Raw genomic sequence first — 22,900 nt, forward strand, 5'->3', positions numbered from 1 at the left:
GATTATCTTCAATATACCAGTCAAATACTTAAAAAATGTCTGCAGTGATCCTGTAGTATGACTTCTGTAACACAAGCCTCTGATTTCCATAAATTAAGGAATTAACCTATTTAAACTTGAGCGACCTGTAGATAAATATTGATATTAATTTTAAAAAAAATTTAGTAATGTTACTGAAAATTAGTATTAATGATCCAGAGAGCTTTTTGACTTAGCTCTTGAATCAAAGTCGTCTAGACCTGATACTGGACTGCTTATCTTGCTATCATTGTTTAACATCATTCTAAGTTATTGTTGAATTAGAAATACACTGTTATTGTCATGATGTATTATGTAATCCATGTTTTTTTAACTATAGAAGAGAAATATTGTAGTCACCATTTCTTTTTTTTTGTATTATACTTAGTGAGACAGTGATTCTTTTTCCTAAAAGTACTGTATAGAGATTTTGTTGGTTTTTAATTTTGCCAAACACTGACTTTTTCTTGAATCCTTTAAACTCTCATTATAGATCTCTGTAGCTGATAATTTATGGTTTCTATGCATCACCATCTACTTCCACTTTTTCCCATATCAGTGAAATATCAGTGACTCATAAACTAGGAACAGCATTTCTACATGGTGTATCATCCACTAGCCTGTTTTCATTCATGTTCCTTTTTCAACAGAAGTCTTCATTATGCATTTTAACTATCTAATTATGCTTTTCTTCTCTCCCCAATACTTTTATTATAATCAACTTAAATTTTTCCCTATACATTAATTGTTCTGACATCTCCTGCTTAGCACACAGGTTTCTAGTTCTGTTGCAGACACAATTATCTTCTCTTCCTATCTTTGGGAATTTCAAATAAATTAGTTTCCCAAATCTTTATTTCTTTTTAATTTTTTTTGTGCTACATGAATATTCACTTGTTCTCTTTAACCATTCTCCTTTTTGGTATTAGTTTCATCATCCTGACTGACCTATTTCTTGCAAGGTTGACTCCCCTTCTACTGATTTGGAGGGCGTCTGTGTTGTCAGCCTTTTTCCTTAAGAAGGTGGGCAGTGTCCCATACAGCTAAACCCTTCTGCCATTGAGGGTTGCTAACACATCTGTTCTCTGGGTTAATCTTGGAACAAAGGGAAACCTAGCATTTGACGATCAGTGGCAGTTTGGGAAGATATGCAATAGGGAACAGATGTTGCATCTGGATATTCATCCCAGTGTATCCCTGTGCTGGCTGACAGTTCCAGTTTATCCGAGTTGGACCCACACCAGCTGGCTTTTATCCAGATGCCAGACATTTCTCTAAGAAGGGGATGAAAAACTGCTGGGCATCTATAAGAGGTGACATATCTCACCACACCAGAGATACTGCAGCCCAGACCTCTCCAGGCATGCTCTGGCATCCTGTGGGAGTGGTGGTGGAGGAAAGCAACCAGGTGCAGGCTCCCTGTCTTTGCCCAGTGCCCTGTGGACTTCAACAGCTTCAGTGATTTCATCCTAGCCACAAATCTGCACTCAAAATGGCTTACTGCTGCATTCTGTACATGCTGCACCCAGAACAGGCAGGCTGGAGCTGAGCTGTAACTTCTCGAGATTTGGTTTGCATAAAACATCTTTGCTTCTGTAGCACAATGTTTTGCATGACAGGGATAAGCACTCCTATGGAGGGCTGCATTGTTTGTGAGTGGATAGTGATTCCCAGCTGCAGGGAGTTTTTATTGAAATTCCCTGATCATTACAAATTCTGCAGCTGCACTGTTCCATTGAGAGGTTTGTCTACTCTCTTAAAGAGGACACTCACCAAGAAAAATCTTATGTCTGCCAGGCTTTCCTCTCAACCAAATAATTCATTTCCGTCATAATTTCCCATTTCAAGAAAGCTCACATGTTGTGGCAAGAGGGATGTGCTGTGGAGCCATTCTTTGTGCTGTCCTGCTGTAGAAAGGGGCAGCGTGGCCAAGCAGGGGAGATAAGGGGAGGGATGGCCTAGAGAGGGGCTTTGATAGAGACAAAGCCCTTGGCTGGCAGAGCTGAGGGAAATGTGTATAGATACACTGCTGTAAAAGAAATGGGGGAAGGGGGAACCAAAGAAACATAAGTTGCTGCCGGTAGTGCCGTTGACTGTGTAGTAATCCAGGGAGACAGCTCCAGGGCTTGGCATGCTCTGAGCTTGCAAGGGCCCAAATGCAGTGAGAGAGCACAGCGTGCACTGCAGGGTATGGAGCTGTCCAGCTGAGTGCAAAGCAAGCCGTAGCTTTTCACAAGCATGCTGTTTCCTCTTGGAACTGAGTTAACATTAGCTCTGGCAACTTCCATGTACTCAGAAACAGTGACTTCAGAATCACAGAACCATTTATGTTGTAAAGGACTTCTAAGATCCTTGACTCCAAATGTGAACCCAGCAGTAGCTTTCCCTTGATAAGTTCTTGACAAACTCAAATTACTTGATAAATAGTAGGCAATGTTAAATTTAAATTATATTTTACAGAAATTAATTTATTTTCCTTGCACAATGTTGTTGAGGAAAGAAGAGAATAATTGCTGTTTTGTAAAACTTTAGTGATAGGTCAGGTGATACTCTATTTTGGGAGTAATTCTGAGGTCAGCTAAAGTGAAGATATAGTTTACCCAGGGTCTTTATTGCTTCATTCCTAAGTGTAGTGTCTCATAACTGGAATTAACTGTATAGTCCTTTCCTAGGGAAAAATGTGGACTTGAACTGTGAGCATAGCTCTATAGACTTTTTTTGTATTTAAATGCTTTGGTTTCATGTTTTTTGGCTTTTATGCCAGTGTCGATACCACAATTTATTTCCTGATTTTAGCCAGTTCATATAGAATGTTTTAAAAAAGCTAGATCCCCTAACTCACAAATCTTACTGTTCACTGAGTCGCTAATATGAATGTTTTCTGTTTATGTATGATCTCACTGAATTTAGATTGTAATGTTAAAGGTGATCTTCAGCAGAATCCTGTAGCTAGAATTTAAGACAAGCAGCTGTTGTATTTAAAATTAGCACATAAAGTGTCATTAAAATAATGATAGAGGTTCACAGAGTTGCATTCTAAGTGCTAATCAGCCTATCTTGTAGATGAGTTGACTGCTGTGCCTTACTCCGTGGTGCTTCATGGGTTTGGATGATTGGCCTAAATTAATCAGTAAAAGGCTGGAGGTGGGGAAATAGGAGCACAAATATGCATAATTTGTCATGTCTGCCAAATATGTGCCTGCTGAACCGATCAACTAAATTAACATCTCTTTCTGCATCCTTGATCTTTGCCAGTGTCACTGTTAGGTGTAAAGTATTATCCTCCGTGGGTTGTCCTGAGGATTTTCAGTGTACTGGCTTGAATTGGCAGGGGAAGAAAAAAATTACAGTGGACTGGGGATATTATAAGTTGTATGGGGAGCTAGCAAACTACCAGAGTTAGAGGTTTTTTTGGTAAGCTAAAATATCAACATGAAGGAATGATTCACTAAGATTGTCCAGGGGAGCTGTAATTATAGTTGTAATTCATGATGGCTTTTCTCTGTTTGTCTAGCCAAATTTTCCAAAAAGGACTTGGTCAGTCAAATCAGCACACATACCTTAGCAAATGTGCACTACTCTTTTATTGTTTAGCTGCTCACAAATGCAATGTTTTCCCTAGTACACTGAAAAAGACTAAAAATTGTGTAAAACTGGAGTTAAGTTGCAAAGAATGCATAAATGGTTAGGAAGTCTTATGTCTTATGTCTTATATTAGAATAAATTAGGGAATAGAAGCGAAGTTAAGGGAATAAAGTTGGATTTTTTTTTTAATGGAAAGCCACTACAATGGTGGTATTTGAAGGTCAGTATCTGTACACATGAACGGATTGCAGCCTCTTCTCGTTCATGACTTTGATGCACTTTAATAAACTTCTGTCTATTTTAAAGTGTGTGTGACCACACAAAAAAGTATTTGAAGAAAGGGTTGGTAGCCCGGACATCTGGGAATTTCAAAATAGATTGTGTGTTTATAACAAAATGCTGGACAATCTTTCATGGCCTTTTTATATCAAAGTGCTGTTGTTCTGAAATTTGTATTGTTTTGTATTGTAAATCACTGTGTTGGAAACATTTATTTTTATGAACTTTGTGAGAAAAATGTCACAGTATTTTTTTAAAAGAGAGACTAAAATGATATGTATGATGAATGTATCCTTTCTTCAATATTTCCAGTATCTAGGTTTTGCTTCTTGCATAGAAATTGTGTATCAGACTTGCAGCCAGCCATGCTCACTGCAGTTTGCCAGGATATTCAGTGGGAAGCTGCTACTGTAGTGGCCTGTTTTGTCATAGCTGTATTTTGGAATGTGATATTAAGTGTCCCATTTTAGAAATGCATTTAGAAATTATGAGGTATGATTTGTGATGGATTTTTGCATACTTTTCTTTATATTATAAATCATAATACAGTATCACCCCACAGAAAAATATATTAATGGTGAGTACATATCTTTACTTTCACAGTGCACTTAGAGAGCAAAAAGCCCTGTATGTGCCTGAATATCTACAAAACCAGGGCAGGTAATCCCACTTCAGGAAAGCATCCCAAATTGGGAGAGCATCCACCCCATGTTTGAATCTAAAGCATTCTGGTAACTTTAAAATCCCACTGCCTTTTAATTGGGCTTTATTAGGAACAAATGATGCCTTAAATTGTCATACTTTTTCAGAGCAAGGGCTTAAGAAAAATTACTGCTTTTACTATTGGTGTAGTAACCAATCTGACTGAAATGAAGATATCCTGGTAATGTCAGTGAATAGAGTAATTATTTTGTGTTTAACTTCCTTATTTTAACTTCTGATTTAATTTGAATAAATCTATTAGGAAGGGGTAATGGGAACATTTTAGTTTTCATCATAATCTTTATTGAAAAGAACATCTTGAAATAACCTATATGAAATAACCTGTATGAAACATTACATATATATAGATCTCGTCATGAACTTGGGGAATAGACATACTTTGATCTCTGTTGTCATTTTATTCAACTTTTAATTAACATTTTACACACGAGTCTCAATAGACTTTTATTTTATACTGGAAGGAATGGGAGCAATCCTGAGGCTAATCCAGTCCATTAAAAAATCATGCCAGAGAGGAAAAAAAAGTGCAAAACAGTGGTGGTTAAAGAAATAATTTCTGTGCTGAGACTTTGTGTTCACTTTGTTTCATCTTTAGGTTTTCATTGACACTTTTATATTTTTATTTCATCCATATAGTGCCAGCAGTAGCACTGTCATTGTTATCTGCATTTCTCTGCTAAACAGAATATTGAAGAAAGTATCTGAGCCAAAATTCCTGCATGGTTGCAAAAGTACTAAGAGTTTTGTTTCCTGAACTTCATACCTTGTTTTCACTTCCCACTCAGGTTCTCTGAGCTGGTGATAATGACAGAAAATAAATACAGCTCTCACTAGCTTCCTTGTTCATTGGCATCTTACAGCAGGAAGTGTGAGGCCTGAGCAGAGGAGACAGTTTGAGAAGGGAAGCAACAAGGTATTAGCTCCTGCCCTGAGACTGGTGTCTTGGTGTCTCTTGCCAAATCTGCTTCTCCAGTGGTTTTTCCATTGGCCTTTTGCTATTAGGAGCAGGAACTCAAAGCTCAGGACTTTCATCTTCTGTGTGATTTCAAATCAGGCTACTTCAGTTGTACTGTGTAAATAGCAAAGGAAATATAACTGATTAGGGGAGCTTGGGAGGGGATTGAGAAGGACTTGGGAAGTGGGATTAGTCTCTTTCCATTCATCCCCTACATATTGCTACTTCCTCTCTTTTCCCTCTGCAACCTGATATAGTTTTGTTTTGCTCTTCTCTCTTCTTCCTTACCTGACACACAGCATCCTATGCATTGCATATATTTATTTTCTCTTACATTTTATGTCAGACCTCATCTCCTTTTTATTCTTCTAGTCTGTATATGCTCTTAAAATGTATTGACCCTACAAAGGGAAGAAGTGTGGACTCAAAGAAGCAGACAAAAGGAATGCTGCTGTGGAACACAAAAAAGCACAGGTCTGTTGGTTAGCATCTCTCGCTTCTAGTCTGACCTTACACAGGAATATGAAGCATGGGAACTGCTTTCACAGAACTGTTCAGTGAAAGCTTCTTTTGACAGAGAACAAAATTTTTAAGATAAGCTCTGAGACAGAATGGGTTCAGAAAGCTTACAGTCAATACCACCAGCTCAGCTGCCCTACAACTTCCTCAAGGACAAGGCTGCTCGGGTTTGTACTTTGCATGGAAATGGCAGGTGACTGGCAGCTTTGAGCACCCATAAACCTCGTAGACAATGAGTTTATTATTATTTATTCTCTTAAAGTAAGAAGACAGGAATAGTAGTGGAATTTCTGTGGAGTATCAGAGACAAGGGAGAAGAGTTAGCAAAATGTTTTATAAGCCTCACAAAGAGTAATTTGAGTCCTGTATTATGCATAGCGAAAGGCAGTTTTTTTCTGCTGGTAGATGTCTTTGGGTGGGTTTTAATGTGTTTGTTTTTCAAAGTGATTGATGGGAACCCAGGTTATTTTTTAAGTAGATCTACCTAGACCTTTAACTTACAGCAAGCAAGTCTTCCCCTCCCTCCACCCAAGACTTTTGGACTAACAGGTTCTATTTATTTTTTTATTGCACACTCTGCGAGGGCTTCTTTGGTCCAGAGGAGTTCTTCCTACTCATTGCTCATACAGCACGCTCACCACTGATTCTTCATATCAGCCAGTACTTTCTACACTCTTTCATCCTCTACACCCTGCCATGCTGATGATTCCACCTCCTTACATGCTCATGCACTTCTCCCTCTGGAAAGGTGCCCTTCTTCCAGAGGACTGAACACCTCTTCCCCATACATACTCTGTTCTCAAGGAATGCACCAGGCAAGCTGAAAGCACACTGAACTGGCACTGTCCATTAGAGAACTTAACAGTACTTTTTCTGCAGTCAACAGTTGTCCTAAATCCTGTTAGGAAATGTTTTCAGAAGTGTTTACATTTCTAGCCAGCCATTTTGAGCCTTTGTAAGAGCTAGAAGTCAGAATGTGTTGGCTACAGAGGGCAGGAACTTGGGTTTTTTTTCAAGCTGTTAGGGCAGATGATGGTGCCTATTAGTCGTAATGGCTTTATTTGTCTACGTTTAGATACTTAGTGATGTTGCACACCTTGATAATTAGATTGCAGTAAAGGCGTCTCTTTTTCCTAGGGACCTTTCAAGAGGTGTGTCACAGTAGTCTGTGATCTTTCAGGGCTTGATGGACAAAGATTAAAAGCCACTGCCTTAACCAATTCTTGGGGTCTCAGTGGCTTGCTTTGCGTTCTTACAATCTGAATGAGTGTGTTCAACTCAGCTCTTTGACTCTGCAGCAAAACACTTGTTTTGTGCAATATGGAACTGATAGCTTGGAATAGTTGGCATTTTTTTAAAATGCAAGTTATTTCTCAAAATACCTTAAAGATCAAACTTCTGCTGTCATCTGTAAGACATCATACCCTGGTTATTGATATAGGTACTATCCTTTGTGTTTTCTTGTTGATTTGGTCAATAAAAATTCCAGCTGTGCCTGCAGTTCTATCTTCTGCTTGATAGGGGTCGTGTTGCTGGTTATATGGCTGCTTCCTGACAAGGTAAATAAGGTATTGTTGTCACCTCGATTTCAAAGCTACAGCAAGTAGTTGAAAGCATCTTGCTCTTTCCATGCTTAGGAATGTTTCTCCCTTCTTTCTCAATGGCAGTTTACATTAATTTGTACTGTATTCTGCACCAAACTCCTTTTAGGATTATGAAGGAGGTAGTGTCTTGGTGAAATAATGGTTTGGCCTCTTTGGTCTAACTTTCCTTTCTCAGAAGCTTAGTGCAGATGTATTTCATAGCCTGCATAGTGTGCAGATGATAATATATTTAGCACTTGATTGGGTCTGAAGTCTTATACACCACATCCTGTTAGTACTCTGTGTTCTACTCTGGCTCTTAAAATCAGCTTGGTTTCCCTCAGTCTTTCACTATAAAAACCTGGACAAGGCACATGGTAGCCTGGACTCTGGACTCTGACATTCATCATGCTGTTGGTCTGCCAACAACGGGCCTTATTTGAGCTTCAGAATAGGACCAGTCCAGAAGGTTTGAGCTTCTGCTTTAAAAACTGTGTTTCTGCTGAGTCCTTTAGCTGCATCAGGTTGGTTCAAGTTATTTTTAATGTGCGATATTTCCTGTTACTTTTTAATTGCTTTCTGATGTCTATTTTGAAATTATTTTATGAATCTAATAAACCCATTGTTTAAAATTAAACATGCATGTACGCACAAATACACATATTATGATAGATCTGAAAATGCTGGAAATATGCTAGTAATACAGAGAAAGATTTAATTATCACCTCACCATTACTGAAGTGTTGGGACAAAAAGTTTAAGTAGAATTTTCACACTATGAAAAAATTCAATCTGTATTTATTCTTCCTGCAGCTGTGGCAGGCAGTAAGTTGATGCTGTCATTGTTTATCGGAGATTCAGAGCCAAAGGTGTTGTAAAGGTGCAGCTGTGAATTCCTAAAAGTGAAGGAGTCCTGGTTAAAAGGCTTGGGAGATTGGTGCATGGAAAGATGACAAATTATTTGCCTACCTTCTTGAAGGTTATCGGGTATAATTTTTCATGTATGCCACACATTCATCTGTATCTATTTCTTTATTGTTACATTTTCCATAGGATTATAAAAAGCTGATTTAGACATGGACTAAGTTGCATGTAGGCAAAGATGTGGGAAAGCCATTTTAATAATTACCATTTCACAGAATTTAAGGTATATTTCAGACAGTGAACTGCTTGCCCTAAATAAGCTTTGAGATTAAATAGGACTCAGGAGACACTGGCAAATAAAGAGTATTTGACAGGTTAAAAGGCTTGCTGTAAAAAACCACTTGCATGGATAGATGCCGTCTGGAGCACAGAAGGTGGCCTAGGCTTTATGTGATCTTTAAGTAAGACAAATACATACATATTGCTTTGTCAACTCAACGTCTCTTTCGTTTCTATGCTTTGTTCTCACTCCTAAAAGCACACAGCACTTTATTTAAAAAAACTCTGCACTGTGTTCAAACTTGTCACAGCTTGCAGAAACAATGATGCTTTGCTGACAAGTGAACTTAGTCAAAATTATTGTGTAGTCTCTGTGGATATATGGAGTAAACTCTTCCAGGGCAGGGGCTCTAAGTAGGACAGTATTTCACAAGGGCATGAGGAAGGTGCCAGGTTTATGGCCTGACTCCTGAAAAATGTGCATTCTGAAAGGTCTGTTTTTCACTAAGCCTGGGCTGTGCCAATTTAGATTAATGTGCATCATTTGGACTATAAGTAAGAGGGGCAATCCCACTGGCATGACAGTATAAATACCCTGATACTGCTATAATGTTTATGCAGCTCCTAGTGGCAGGTTAAAATCATTTTATGAATCAAATAAAGCTTGTTGGTGGGATTAAAAAGGATGAGTATAATGCTGTAAATTTATACATTACTAAGATGCAAAAGTGTACTTTACTCTTAGTGTTGTCCACACTTGAGTTAAACTTGTGCTTTAAAATCAAATGGATACTCCACCAAATGAATATCCTAGTCAGTGTGTACACTGTGTTTCAGTGACAAGATCAACCAGTGTTTGTGCTGTCATGCCCAGTAAGAAGAACTGGTAGGATCCTAGCCTAAAGCAGTAGGCTCAGTAATCTGTGTGATTTCTGGAATGAGCTATGTACATGACATATATTTTTTTTGAGATCTTCTGAAGAGGGGAAGAATGTTATTAGGAGTAATAGAATGACAGTTAATGGAAGGAAAGAAAATTGCAGACTGATGGAGGGAACTATTTGTCAACTGTGAGATCTGATGCATTCTGTGGAGCAGCTTCCAAAGGAAGGCAATGAAGATGTCATCACTAGAGACACTTACAGACAGAAGTAGGCTGAAAAATACATTATATAATTTACTGCAAATACATTAATACAGCACTGGAGTCAAGGCGGGATAACTAACCTAAAGAAAAAATTATCGTTCCTAATTTCTTGTCTTTGAAGATTGTGTTGTGACTCTGATTATTCTTATTTTTCCTGAAGCAAACTGAACACCTGTTTTCTAAACATTTTAACATATTTTACTTATTTTTTATGTAAATTGAATGACAGTCTCACTGTCTCAGCTATTAACCTTTATGATTGCCTTCCCCCAGCACACATGCAACTAGGTTCTGCTTTCCCTAGCATGCAGTAGAAAAGTTCCTAGTTGACATCTTCTCTTCCTCCAGTCCCTGACAATGGTAATGCCAGCAGTCTGGGCAGATGTTCCTGATCTCCTTTGTGTTGTGGTCTGCACAGGTGGAAGATGGTAGGTATCTTCCTCTCTTCTGCTCCCTAATTTTCAAGTGTCAGACTGTAGGGAAAACCTCCCATGAGATTGGGCTGAAGAAGCACAAACACAATTGATGCACAAAAACATTACAGTTAAGATTTGCTGGTACAGTGAAGGTGCCATGCAGGATATGCACAGCTCAGGTGACCAGCATGTATTTCTCCTGTTGCATTTTAACCACTAATGTAATAGCAGATCATACCACACATCATGTTTCGTTAACATACAGTGAAATGCTGTCCACCAGGAAGCCAATTGCCTTCTGTCCCAAGGGGGCACAATGGTGGGCAGCCACTACAGTCAGGAGCATGGCTTAGCTTGAGGTCATTGTCCCAGAGCCACAGGATATGGCTTGACCCTGTTTCCCCTGATCAGCTGTCTCTGCCTTCCCAGCCTGTCTGGAAGGGGTAGCTGAATCAAGGGTAGAGATTAAAAGGTACTACTAAGGTAATTGATGCATTTTTAAAGTAAATATCTATTCATAAAGGTATTTTTCTATGAGGTATGACATTAATGTCATCTAGTTTTCTGTCCCTCAGCCTCTGCCTTGGCTCAGGTCTCGTTCCTTTGCACCACTATGTTCTCCAGGAGCCTTGTTGGAAGTTTTATCATGTTGACATTGAAGTACATCTGTCAATATTGGCTCAAACATTCTTGAGGGATGCTGATTTAGCGTTTACCAGTGTTAAACAAGGTAATTGAATTAATGTAAACAAATGTAATATAAAGAAAACATGGGTTTATATATTTTTTCCCCAAAAAGCTTATGTATGGCACTTTCATCCAATGCCAGCATGCAGCAGTACCTCAGAGCAGTATGGTGTTCCTAAAGACACATACAAGAAGGACAACAACTTTCCTGTGGACTAGGGTGTTCAGAACAAAAAGTGTGGCTTGGAATATCTGGAAATATTTCCTGTCAATGATGTCTGTATCACTTAGGAATTTCCTTTTAAATGAAAAGCCTTATAGCCCCACCTTCTAGAATAAGGTTTTCTGCAGAAGTTGTAGGTACAGAACAACCCCCAACTGTCTCAGAGAAGAAAATAGTTTACATTCCCATTTTCATCAAGCTTCTTCACTCTCCCTGCTTCTTTAGTTTCTACCTGCTCTGGTTAAGCCTTACACATTTCACTTATGTGATACCTATATTATTTCCATAAACAGTAAACAGAAGCTCAAGACAGAGTGAAACTCACTTTGAATTCTAAAATTATGTAACAATTCAGTGACAGTTCTGTTTTATGGAATTCATGCTTAATGCTTGATGCTGTATAAACAAAAAGACATATTTATCAGATTTGAAGTAGTTTGTGGTTGGGGTATTATTTAAATAGGATTACTTCTAAATTAGATAATCCACTGAAGTGAATTTCACCATATGCTAATATCTCTTGATACATGTTTTTGAGCTTTCTGCAGATCTTGCATGTTTTAAATGGTCTTGGAAAGTTCTGCATTTTCATGAGCAAAGCAGCTTTGGGAGGAGATCAACATACTTAACCATTTAGGAAACCAGGCATTTCCATTCAGGTGCCTGAGCACAGGGTTAGGAAATTAACTTTGGACAAGCAAACTTGGAGGACGTTCAGATCATTTTTCAAACAGTCAAGCTTGCTGAGGTATTGTAAATATCAATAGGAAATGGATTCACAGATGCATAATTACAGTACCCCACTTCCCTTGCTTCTAGATTAAAACTGAGCTGCTGCTGTAATAAGTAACCATATAATTTGGAAAAAAGAGAATTAAATTTACATAAAGTATAATAAAATTGAATAAATTTTCACTTTAGAGAGACAACACAGTTATTCATTGGTGCTATAACTGTTAAAATTAAGTTTCTAAGAAAACCAGAGGACACGTCTGTTAAATGTAGGAAAGCAAATTACCAGAGGAGCTATTCTAACTCTTCCTTCTCATAATTTTTCCATGTCACACACACCAACAAATGTTACTTATGGAAGCATTTGAAACCCTCTGTTTTCTTAATAAAGACTGCTGGAGAGCACTGAGCATGGGATTTGATAAGAAAGGATTAAGATTAAATACATTCATATTTGTCCTACTTGGAACCTAGTTCATTAATGACTACTTTACATGCAGAGCTTAGGAAATTTTAGATATTTCTAAGCACTACTTTGAAGAGCAGCACTGCCATTTCAAAAATGAAGTCTCATTGGCAGTATTGAAGCCGTAGGTCTAAACAAACTCAAAAAATTGTTATTCCTCTGCACCAGTAGGAGAAATTAATGCTTGCTTTCATGACTGGAGCTCCCATAACACATCTGAAGGGGTTAGCATATGGGCAGAGCAAATTGTTGACATTTTGTTGTTTCATAAAGCATATATGTTCATAATGTGTACATTATACATCTGGTGAAAAAACCTAGGACAATTTTGTATCTTTTTTTCAACAATTTATAGTCTGTTACACACTGACACAGCTGTGGTGACATTGTAGTAACCATGAATGTTTCAGGATGTTAATTTTTCTCTAGACTTTTGCATTATTTAAAAGCAAATCTCATTTAAAAAAATCCTCCTTTCCCTGGAAAAATACATTCTCTGATATATTTTTTTCATTACTGTTGTCAATAACAGTTACTAAGGATAAAAGTTAGGCCAGACTAAAAGCATTTCTGCCAAATCTCTCATCAACAGCCAAAGTAAAATTCCCACAATGCACTCCTTCCCAGCAAATTTCAATGTCATTTATCAATTCAAGTGTATTCAATAATTTCATTTGTAAAACTTGGCAGTTTTAGAACTTCCATTTACCTTTATAAGCTTTTAAAAAAGGGTCTGGGTAGTAGTATTCTTGTTATAATTTATTTGCAACTGTTACAGATTCAGTTAAGTTGTGTTGATATCTACTGATTGTGACTAATATTGGTCACGCGGATCAGGATATTGCATAAACATTCAGAGTTATTTAGTCATTTCTCACTCAGAATTATTTAGTCTTTAAGTTCAGGGAGAAAGATTTTTCCACCAGCTTTAACAGGAGTCCTCTCAGATGAAAGCTGTGGGGCAGTGTCATAGCCAAACTTCAACTCCCTTCTCAGTGTTTTTTCCGTCCCATTGCTGTAGATCAAACCAAAAATTATATTTTTCAGAATTTGTAACACTTCAATGAAAACGTTTAGGCATTTTTACTAGAACAAATAACTGGAATTTAGAAGATGAGCTTATGCAGAAGTACTTTTCTAGCATGGTCCTGGTGACTTTGTAGTGGCTGGACTGCTCACAGGAGTGCACAGGTGATCTTGAATAGAAATTCCCTCTTCTGTTTGATACAGTGCAGAGCTTGGAATTGATTGTAGAGGAAATAATTTTAATGCATTTTACTTTGTATGACTTACCTAAACGTTGATCAGAGCAAGCAAGCAAGACTCAATGATTGTGTAGCTGGGAGTTTGGTTACTCCCTGTGAATGTGAGAGTGGAGTTCAAGTCCCTGCTCCAATAACAATTTCAGCTTCCTTAAAGAATAGAAGATTTTTAACAGAAAGGTATGAGTTTAGAAGAGAGTAAGTTGCTGCAGATATGGTCCTACCAAGACTCTTCATAAGCCTTCATCAACTTCAGAGCTTCTGTAAACCACAGGCATCAGTGATAAGTGTTTATTTTTATCTGTGAAAGCCTCCAGCTGCAAGCAGTGGAGATAACCAATAATGCTGTAGCTTAGAATTTCCCAACTGTCACTAGTATGATACTGTGCAAAAAAATATGCTTTTAGATAATGCTGAGCCTTATGCCATTTAAGATAAAATTCAGGATAAGTTTCAGATATAGGAAGTATGAGAAGCTATGATATTTTGTGGTGCACTGGCAGGATTCATAAAAATCTGTTGCTTTTAGTGAAAAATATTCTTCTTCATAAATTTAAGCAGCAGCAAATTTCAGTGAATGGAATATTACAGATCTACAAATGCCTGAAGTAATAACTCAAGTAATAACTGTGACTCTGGTGCTTTTATTTTTTTTAGAAACTAATCTTGGAGATGATGTTCTCTCTGTTGTAATCATCCTCTTGACAATTTGTTTTGTTGTCAATCTCTACCTCTGTACAGATATGTGATTCACTACTTATCTGAGGTACATGCTATCCCAAGTGGTGTAAGCAACAACACATAGAGTCGACCTTACTCTTCCCATGCACTGAGACAGCTGGAGGTTAGCCAGCTGAAGATGTAAGGTGCTTCCTTGTGGAGTCTTGAGACTTATATTAGTTGGAGATTCTTCACAGTGGGGAACATTGGAGGAACACCTCAGATTTTACTTCCTTGGATTCTGAAGTCTGCTTAGGACCTGCATGGTTATACTCTAAAATGGTTTAAATTCAGTTCTTCCTTGGCCAAAGAATAGCTTATCCTGTCATGAAGCATTAAGTAAAGCTTGAAGAAGAATGAGAATGAAAAACTGAAAGATGGAAACTGTTCTCCCTCCTAATACTTTCATATCTACTGTTGAAAAAATTTAATATTGCTTTCAAGCTCCTCAATATTAGAAAATTCCCCTGTGTTTGAAATTTCTTGCTTACAAATTTGATGGCATGTCATTTTCTGCATTCCCAGAGGAATGCAAGTTTTGCAGCAAAGAAGCAGGTACAAGTGGTGATACAGAGCTGAGGATGAGCAATTGTGTGGGAGGCAAAGGTACGACAGTGAAGCATCTTCACATTTCCTCTCCATGTAGGAAGGGCAAAGTGGCAGCCTCTGAGTTGTTCAGCAGCTGTTCCCAATGGGGTGGGAAGAAGCTTCCCCTTCTTATCCAACAGGACTGCAGCTGTGCTTAGTCATCTTCTGGGGCCACCTGGTGCTGCACAGGATTTGGACACATTTACTGGGTTCAGTAGTCCATCGCATGGACATGTGGCAACAGCAGTGAAGAAGAACTTGTTCTTAAGACCTGAAGGAGGGAGTGCCCTTAGGCTTTACCACATCTGAAAACAACATCCTCATGTCAATAGCTTTTACAACCCCCAAGAGAGACATAGAAATGGTTCAGTGGCCATAAGCTGCCTGAAATGTTCAGTGTCTAGACTTGGCTGTTGAGGAAGCATCTTTAGGCTTTCCTTTTATTCCCTGTTATGTGCCCCCAGTTGGTATCCTTCAAAGGATATTAAACTGAATACAGTAAGGATCTAAATATTTCATATGGTCATTTTGCTGACACAGTACCAAGCACTTCATATGTATTTGTACACATTGTCCAGTGTATAATCTTTATAGGGTTACATTACTGTTTGTTTTTTGCAGTCTATAGACCCCTTAGTTTTGGACAGGGGCTTGCCCCATAGTAAGAGCAATGCAGAATGATATAAATGGGTCACAACATGGTTTCTAACTCAAAGAATAAATCGTTCAGTTACAGTATAGAGATGCCACCAGGTTAAAAATAGTCAGGGAAGTGCAAAAAGCTGTTTATCTACCTCAGAAGCAATAGCTAAAGGCAATAAGCCTACAGTAATAGCTGTAAGCAGTAGCAGTACTTGCTTGTCCACTTGATTATTATCTTTGCAGTCTTTAATGAGAAGAATTGTTTGCAGGGCATTGAAAGGATGATGTGCAAGCTACTGTTACTGGTGTTTGGGGCTGTTTCATGAGGACAAGTAAAAGGAGAAGTCAAGAAGGTCATTTTGCTTTGCTGGTTGAGAATCTCAGTAATCTGCAAGGTGTCACCTCTTAAATGATCATTGTTTTCTGCCAGGAAGAAGTGAATTAACACAATGTACATCTGGTTCACTATTGCACATTTACAACTTTAAGAAACATGCAAAGTATGAATTTGGGGGTAGGGAATGACCCCTGCCAGTTAACAGGGTAAGAGGTTTGGTTTCCTGTAGTCACTGAATAAAGAGACCTGCTGGCATAGCAGTCACCTTTATATGACCTACTGACTTGCTAGAAATTGTCTACCCTGGGTTGTCTAATTTCTTAGCCAGAGGAGATTACAAGGGGAAAAGAAAGCCAGTGATGTAAGAAATGCAGCTGTATGAGTTTACAGGTTTAGCTAAGACAGTTCTACTGTAGGGAATGTGGTCACCTGTGGTGCGATTCCTTCAGAAGTGGGCAAGAGCTGCTCCGAGCAGCAGGGTTTGTGGCTGTGTGTTCCAGGTGAAGGTGTTTGTGTACTCCAGGTTGACACAGTTTGGCCTGTGAATTCTTTATGGGCTGTGGCTTGCTCCGTGCTGATGATATGTTAGTACTAGGCATGTAACCAGCTGAGATTGATGCTTCTGAAGCTAGCCTCTTTCTCCCTCTGCTTTGTATGTGTGGCTTCTTAAAATACATCACAATTTTGCCTGTCTTCTGTTTGCAGGGAGAATGCTTCATACCCATCTGCTCCTTTCCTTTTTCAGTGTGTTGGCTTGCTCAACTGGGTTTCATCTCCAAGTCTGTCAGTGCTGTAGAAGGGGAAGCTGGTAATAACAAAACACTCATACAAATTCCCCCCTAGGCACTGCTGTCGTGAGACATTTTTGCATGTTTTACGGCCCTCTCTGATAACTATAGAGTGGATGAGGGCATCAAGAAATCATGATTTGATAATAAATTCATGTGGCCACACAGCTTTGTTAATGTGTACAAACAGACTCCCTTTTTGGGCAGCATGAATGACATCATGACATTTCAGGGTTATCACGGTTTTTAGTTACTGTGTCTGTTTTTGTATCTGTCTGGTCTTTATATTACTTTCCTGTCTCAATTAAGCATCTCAGTAAGGTTCAATAAGCATTCTTTCTCCAGTTGGTTATATTTGTTTTCCTTTGCTTCTGGGAATCCTTTACACTGACTTCTAGTTATGTTGCAGTGTGGTTTTACTGTTAAATGGGCATTGGAAGAAAATTCCTTGCAGTTCTGGGAACCCCTTTCCAGGCCACCGATGATACAATGGCTCATTGTTCTTTCCCGATAATAATTGGGCACATTTTAGACTAACAGGGGTTCAGAAGTTTATGAAGCAACTTTTTGGGCCTGTTGTTTTGCTATGAAAATTTGTGGACAGATTAAGAATAGTAACACAATTACATGCCCACAGTACCTAACCCATATAAGCATCTGATGAATTTTTGATGTTAATAGGCTTCAATTAAAATACTAGTTTACCTGTGCAGTCTCAGTTGACTTTCATATCTGCCGGTTGTTGTGTAGAAAACACTAGAATTTTTGCTCAGGCTCCCTAGTAAGTATTTGAATGTGCACTCCTCTCCCCTCGTTGGTTGTTGTTGAGCAGAAAGACTTGCAGGCTTGTGCTGTGTTCTGAACTCAAGATAACCGCAAGTACTCCCAGTTCAGTGCAATATTGGGAAAATATCTTTCAGCATGAGAGTGGAGCTGAGGTACTCATTTGCTCAGTGACAAAGCTTCAATGAAAAAGATGTAGCAGTGAAAATTCTTCTTTCCTTTTTTCTTCTTTCCTTTTTTCATATCTCTCCAATGTAATGAAAATAATTTGTATGTAAAAAGTCTGACTAGGATAGGACTGTTTTGTTCTGTAAATTGACATATGTTTCATAGATAGGGCATATATTCAAATAGGGCCCAGAAGTCATCACTATGAATTGATTCTTGAGAAATTGTATTATGTTTCCTGCCCACTTTTTAATAGAAAAATGTGTCTCACACTATCTACTATCACAGTCAGCACCTGCAACTAAGTAATAATGGATGGGACATATAAGCCACATGTTATTGATGAGCTCAATTTCTTTGTCTTGAGTGTTGTCTTGAGTTTGAGTTCAGTGGTGCCTCTTCTGTGAAAGAAAGAAAATAATGGTACTTCCTTCAGAAGCCTTAGTTCATTCTTATTGTATTTTTTTTTTCTTTAATGAGGGGATGTGTATTCTGCATATGCAATGATATTAGCTTTTCCACTTTCTTCAAATAGAAGGCTAGGGCTTTACATACCTTCTTCTTTAATTGTGTACCTGCATCTGTGTTGATATTTTTCCAGTGCTTCTCTAGATTTTCTGCAGCTGGCAACCTTATTTTCTTGGAGTTTGTACTAGCTTGCAGTATAGTCAAACCTGTTACCTTTCCTCTTGTAACACTGTATCCTAAAGCAATGGGAGTTCATTTTACTGTAGAAAGAACAATTATATTGGCTGGTGAGATATTTTATCAATATGTGTTCCTCACTACTTGCTGCATTTTCGCCAAGGTTCATGACTACAAACCTGTTTTGGTTTGGTTTGGGGGTTTTTGTGTGTGTGTGTATGTGTGTGTGGTTTTTGTTTTGGTGTGGTTTTTTAGGGGTCTGGGGGGTTTTTGGTTATTTATTTAAGCTTTTTTATTGTTGCATCTGCCTAACAGTAGCAGAGTTCATTACAAGAGTTCTGGGATTAAAAGCTAACCAGCTCTTCCAGTCACTTCTTTGAGACCTGGATGTAAATTAAATTATGCTGAGCAAACCCTTATCTCACTGGTATAAAAATGGACTGCTGTCTTTGATGCAAGTTTCTAAAGGAGTTTGAGACCTTGCAAGATGTAAAGAGCGCAATTGGCAAAGAAGGATCATAATGCCAAGAGTGTCATCTGAAAAGAAAAACTGATTCTCCAGAAAGTTTATATGGTTCTACTTGATCTGAGGATGCTATATTAGATAATGTAATCTTTGATTCCTCTGCTCGTTGATCAGTATTTAAGCAGGTATTTTTGCACATGCTGTAAACGCATCGGTCCTTTGCAAGCTGAAGGAAAATATGCCAACAGAAGGATTTGATGACACTTTAAAGTCTTTGAGCACTCAATTAAAGGGAAAGCAAGACAGAAGCCTAATTTCTTCTGATTACTTTTGTTTGATTGAAATAATAAAATGCATAATACTATATCTTCTCTTTTATTCACATTTCTGTCTTGCACTTATAGCTTGTTCTTTTCAAAGCTATGATATAGTTAATTTTTTTCCCTGTGGTCGTCCTGCTCTTAAGAGGGATGAAGAAGTGACTCACTTTCTGCCTAATGCTGTCTCTAATTGATGACTCATCTGCTTATTCCATCGTTAGTGGTCTTTTATGCACTGAAGTTGATCAGTAGGTGTTCCACATAGCTTCCTATTTAGACACAAACAGTTACAGTGGTGATCTTTAGGCACAAATGTGCCTGGCCTATTTGGCAACAGCTTTCTGATGTTTTCCCCAATCAATCATTACAACAGAAAAGGAACCACCCACTAACAGATCCCAAAGGAAAAGGAGTGCATCTTTACAGCCAGAATATTCAAAACCTTCTGGAAGCCTTTCACTCCTGAACGGGGATAGTACCTCTCTCACTCAAGTCCTTGGCATGTGAACCTTCTTAACATGAGAAAAGGGAAATTTCTATCATTATGTTATAACTGAAAAGGCCTATGTACATCAGGCCTATCATCAATATGTATTATCTCCAATTTCAGTTTTAGCACATCTTTTTCAGCTCTCCTATTCAGAGCCTTTGTCATTGAGTCTAAACATGGCATTGAGCATTGAGTCAGCATTCAAAAATACCCATCCTGCTCACAGCAGCTCTTGTGATCTGCATTGCTAGTTCACACAGTATTTGGGTAAAAATTATGTTGTTTTTAACATTATATTTAACAGTAACTGGAAATGTTGCTTGTTTCTGTTTAGATGAGAGTCCTTACACAAAATCTGCAAACCAGGCAAAGGCACCTGATGGAGCACTGTCTGTGAGGAGACAGAGTATTCCAGGTAAGACTTGCTTTGCTTTTTATAACATCTAACTTGTTTTGAACAACAAGGTGATACTAATCAAAATTCAATTAGTTATAAAAAGCAAATGAATTACAGTTGCTACCAAGCAACTTTATAAAGAAGGTTCCATAGGAGCTGTAAGATGTTCCCACAATTAGGTTACCTCAAGCTTTTGCTGTGAAGAACATCCCTGTATCTGTCTTTTGCAGCAGATTTGAGACATTGAGCACAACAACCTTTTCATCAGAGACCCATGTATTTTCAGGCCCTATGAAATCTGTTCTTTGATATCTGGTTTCGATTGTGTAGGGAGATTGGCCCATATTTTCTACTACTGATTGGCCAGGCTCAGAAATCTAACAGGGCAGCACTCTGCCAGGGTTCTCGTCTTCATGAACTTTTCTGCCACACCTATGCCCATCCTTGTCTTTTGTGTTGTCACATTGCACAAAGCTGGACCATTAGATAAATGGTTAAAATAAGTGATCTTTGAACCTCTGTCTCTTTTATTTACTTCAAACAAGTCTGCAAAGTATGCCCATGGAAAACAAGCTTTATATGCATGTTGTGCAGAAATCTAAAGGGATTTTCAATTCAAGTAATATTTTGCAGAACTTTTAATGAAAACAAACGAACACTGAGAAGGGTTGCACACAGGTGGAATTACTGATGTTGCCAGTCTCACCTCAAGCACAGTAACCTCTGACTTGAAGGGAAGATGCATTGCAATAGAAATCAGAAACTGTAAGGTCATGACTTAATGACTAATGTTAACACTACCTGCGCTCCTTGGCCTTATTGTTGAACAAAGACACACAACTTACAGGGTGTCTGTGGATGGGGGAAGGAGCTCAGACCTTTATCACTGCTCGGCTCAGATCTCATCCCAATAGCTATTGTGAACAGCCAAAGTATGTTTTGTGAATGCTTTGTCTGCATGTTTCTATGTGTGAGAGAGACCAAGCTGGCTGATTGACTGTTGGTTATAATGAACATTTTTGTTCATTGTTGAAAACATCCTAGTGAATTAAAGATTTTTATTTTATAGTAGAATCATGCATATCATAACCACTGTGAAATGACGTGACTACAGTCTCCACTGTCCAGTTATTGTTATGAGAAAATATTTAATTATACAACATCAACCAAGTTTTTTTCTAATCCAAGTCAATACAAATCAATATTCATTGTTCTTCAGAGTGAATTAGAACCTGGTACCTTTTTGAGTAATGCTTTAGCTCATAGGTCAGTAATATTTATGACCTTGGAAGTGTTCAATCTTTTGATTTTTTTTTTTCTGTAAACTTAGTAATTATTCTTTATGGTGTAGTTACTGTATTTTGGAAAACATATATGCTAATATCTGAGTACAGACAGAAGTTTGTGGTTTCACATGACATTTTGAGAACTACTGATGATTTTCACTACTGTTCTTTAAAGAGAAGTTTTGATGAAAACTGAACCAGTACAATTTTTCTTTAGAACATTTGGTAAGATTAGGAATTTTAGGTGTTGAGTAGTCTTCATGGCTAATGACCATTTATTTTGCTTTTTTTACAATATTATGGTATATTCTGGAGTTTCTGAGAGCATTGCAGATGAATTTTTACTATTAGTCAGAGTTTATTCAGAGAGATAATGCTGAGATGTGCTTTACTGTATTTCAGGTGTTCTGAAAAAAACTGTCTAAGCTTATGTATGTTCTTCAGCTTTTAATATGGTGTTGACATTCATCTGAATGCCTTGTTGCATCTCTAGACCTTAGGAGCTCCAAAGGATAAATGAGCTTGAGCTGGTTGGATATTTAAAGAAATAAAAATTAAAACTTTTTCATGTCCTGACAAATTCTCATTATAACACAGTGGATGTTGTGGGTTTGAATACATAAATGGCTTTGCAAAACTAAGTAGTATTTTGAGAATTAACTTGAAGATTTAGGAGTTGACTGAAGTTTCTGAAAATAACCTGTAAAAATTTATATCACTTGGATGCTGAGAAAATTTGACTCTACATTTTATATGTAAGATACCACCTTGTAAATAGCTTCTATTCTTGCTTGCCTGCAGACATTTTATTCACATTATGGATTAGTCTTGACATAGATGCAGAAGCATCCCAGCTAGCCGGCTCGGTTTGGCAATAGGAGGTGTACTAGTTGTATTAACTAGTATGAGGCCACAAGTAGTACAGTTGCTTTTGCTTGGGAGCAGGATCACAGTTCTGGCAGTATGTAGGTCAGCTCCAAATAGCTTTTGAATTGAAAGGTATGATGCAATGAACCTAATAAATTCTTCTGGACCTGGATGGAAACATGTCAGCTGGAGTTACTGTCAGTAATCCTTCCATGGAGAGCTTACCCTGTATGGAAAGTATTCATTTCTATTCCACCCAGATGGTATGCCTGATAAAACATCACATTCCTGAACTGCTGGGTTTTTAAGCTTGAAGCATGGAAGTATCTTTGACAGTATAGCTGTCTATTCCACTTGATGCTCTGTCATTCCTTAGATGTGGACAGCAGATGTCCTATTTCCAGGAAATGCTCTGCCTGTTGAATCAACCAAGAGAAAACTTCTGGATTTTAGCAAGGTAATTGATTTTATGCAGAGCTTGCACAGGTTTGAACAATCTGTGGAAAAAACACTAGTGAAAATATATATACAGGATGTGTGCTGTAAATCTTCCAGCTTGGTATGAGATCACGGCATCTCCCTGTGTCTGGTTAAAGTTCCTTCTCGTGACATTTGAATTCACTTTAAAGGACTCCACTGCTCCATCCTTTTGGCCAGCCATCAAA

At 38.1% G+C, this 22,900-nt stretch overlaps 1 protein-coding gene across 8 annotated transcripts in view; it reads left to right on the forward strand.

The window, feature by feature from the left end:
- Window positions 1-22,900, forward strand: part of GRIP1 (glutamate receptor interacting protein 1) — a 221,948-nt gene that overhangs the window by 91,871 nt on the left and 107,177 nt on the right. For all 8 annotated transcript variants that reach the window (XM_029963465.1, XM_008926521.2, XM_018080550.1 and 5 more), the window contains exon 2: window positions 20,020-20,100. In XM_029963465.1, the coding sequence (XP_029819325.1) occupies window positions 20,020-20,100 (81 nt within the window). The remainder of the gene's footprint in view (window positions 1-20,019; window positions 20,101-22,900) is intronic.

This window comes from Manacus vitellinus, unplaced genomic scaffold (genome assembly GCF_001715985.3).
Source record: "Manacus vitellinus isolate BGI_N305 unplaced genomic scaffold, ASM171598v3 scaffold_5_pilon, whole genome shotgun sequence".
Classification (NCBI taxonomy): Eukaryota; Metazoa; Chordata; class Aves; order Passeriformes; family Pipridae; genus Manacus; species Manacus vitellinus.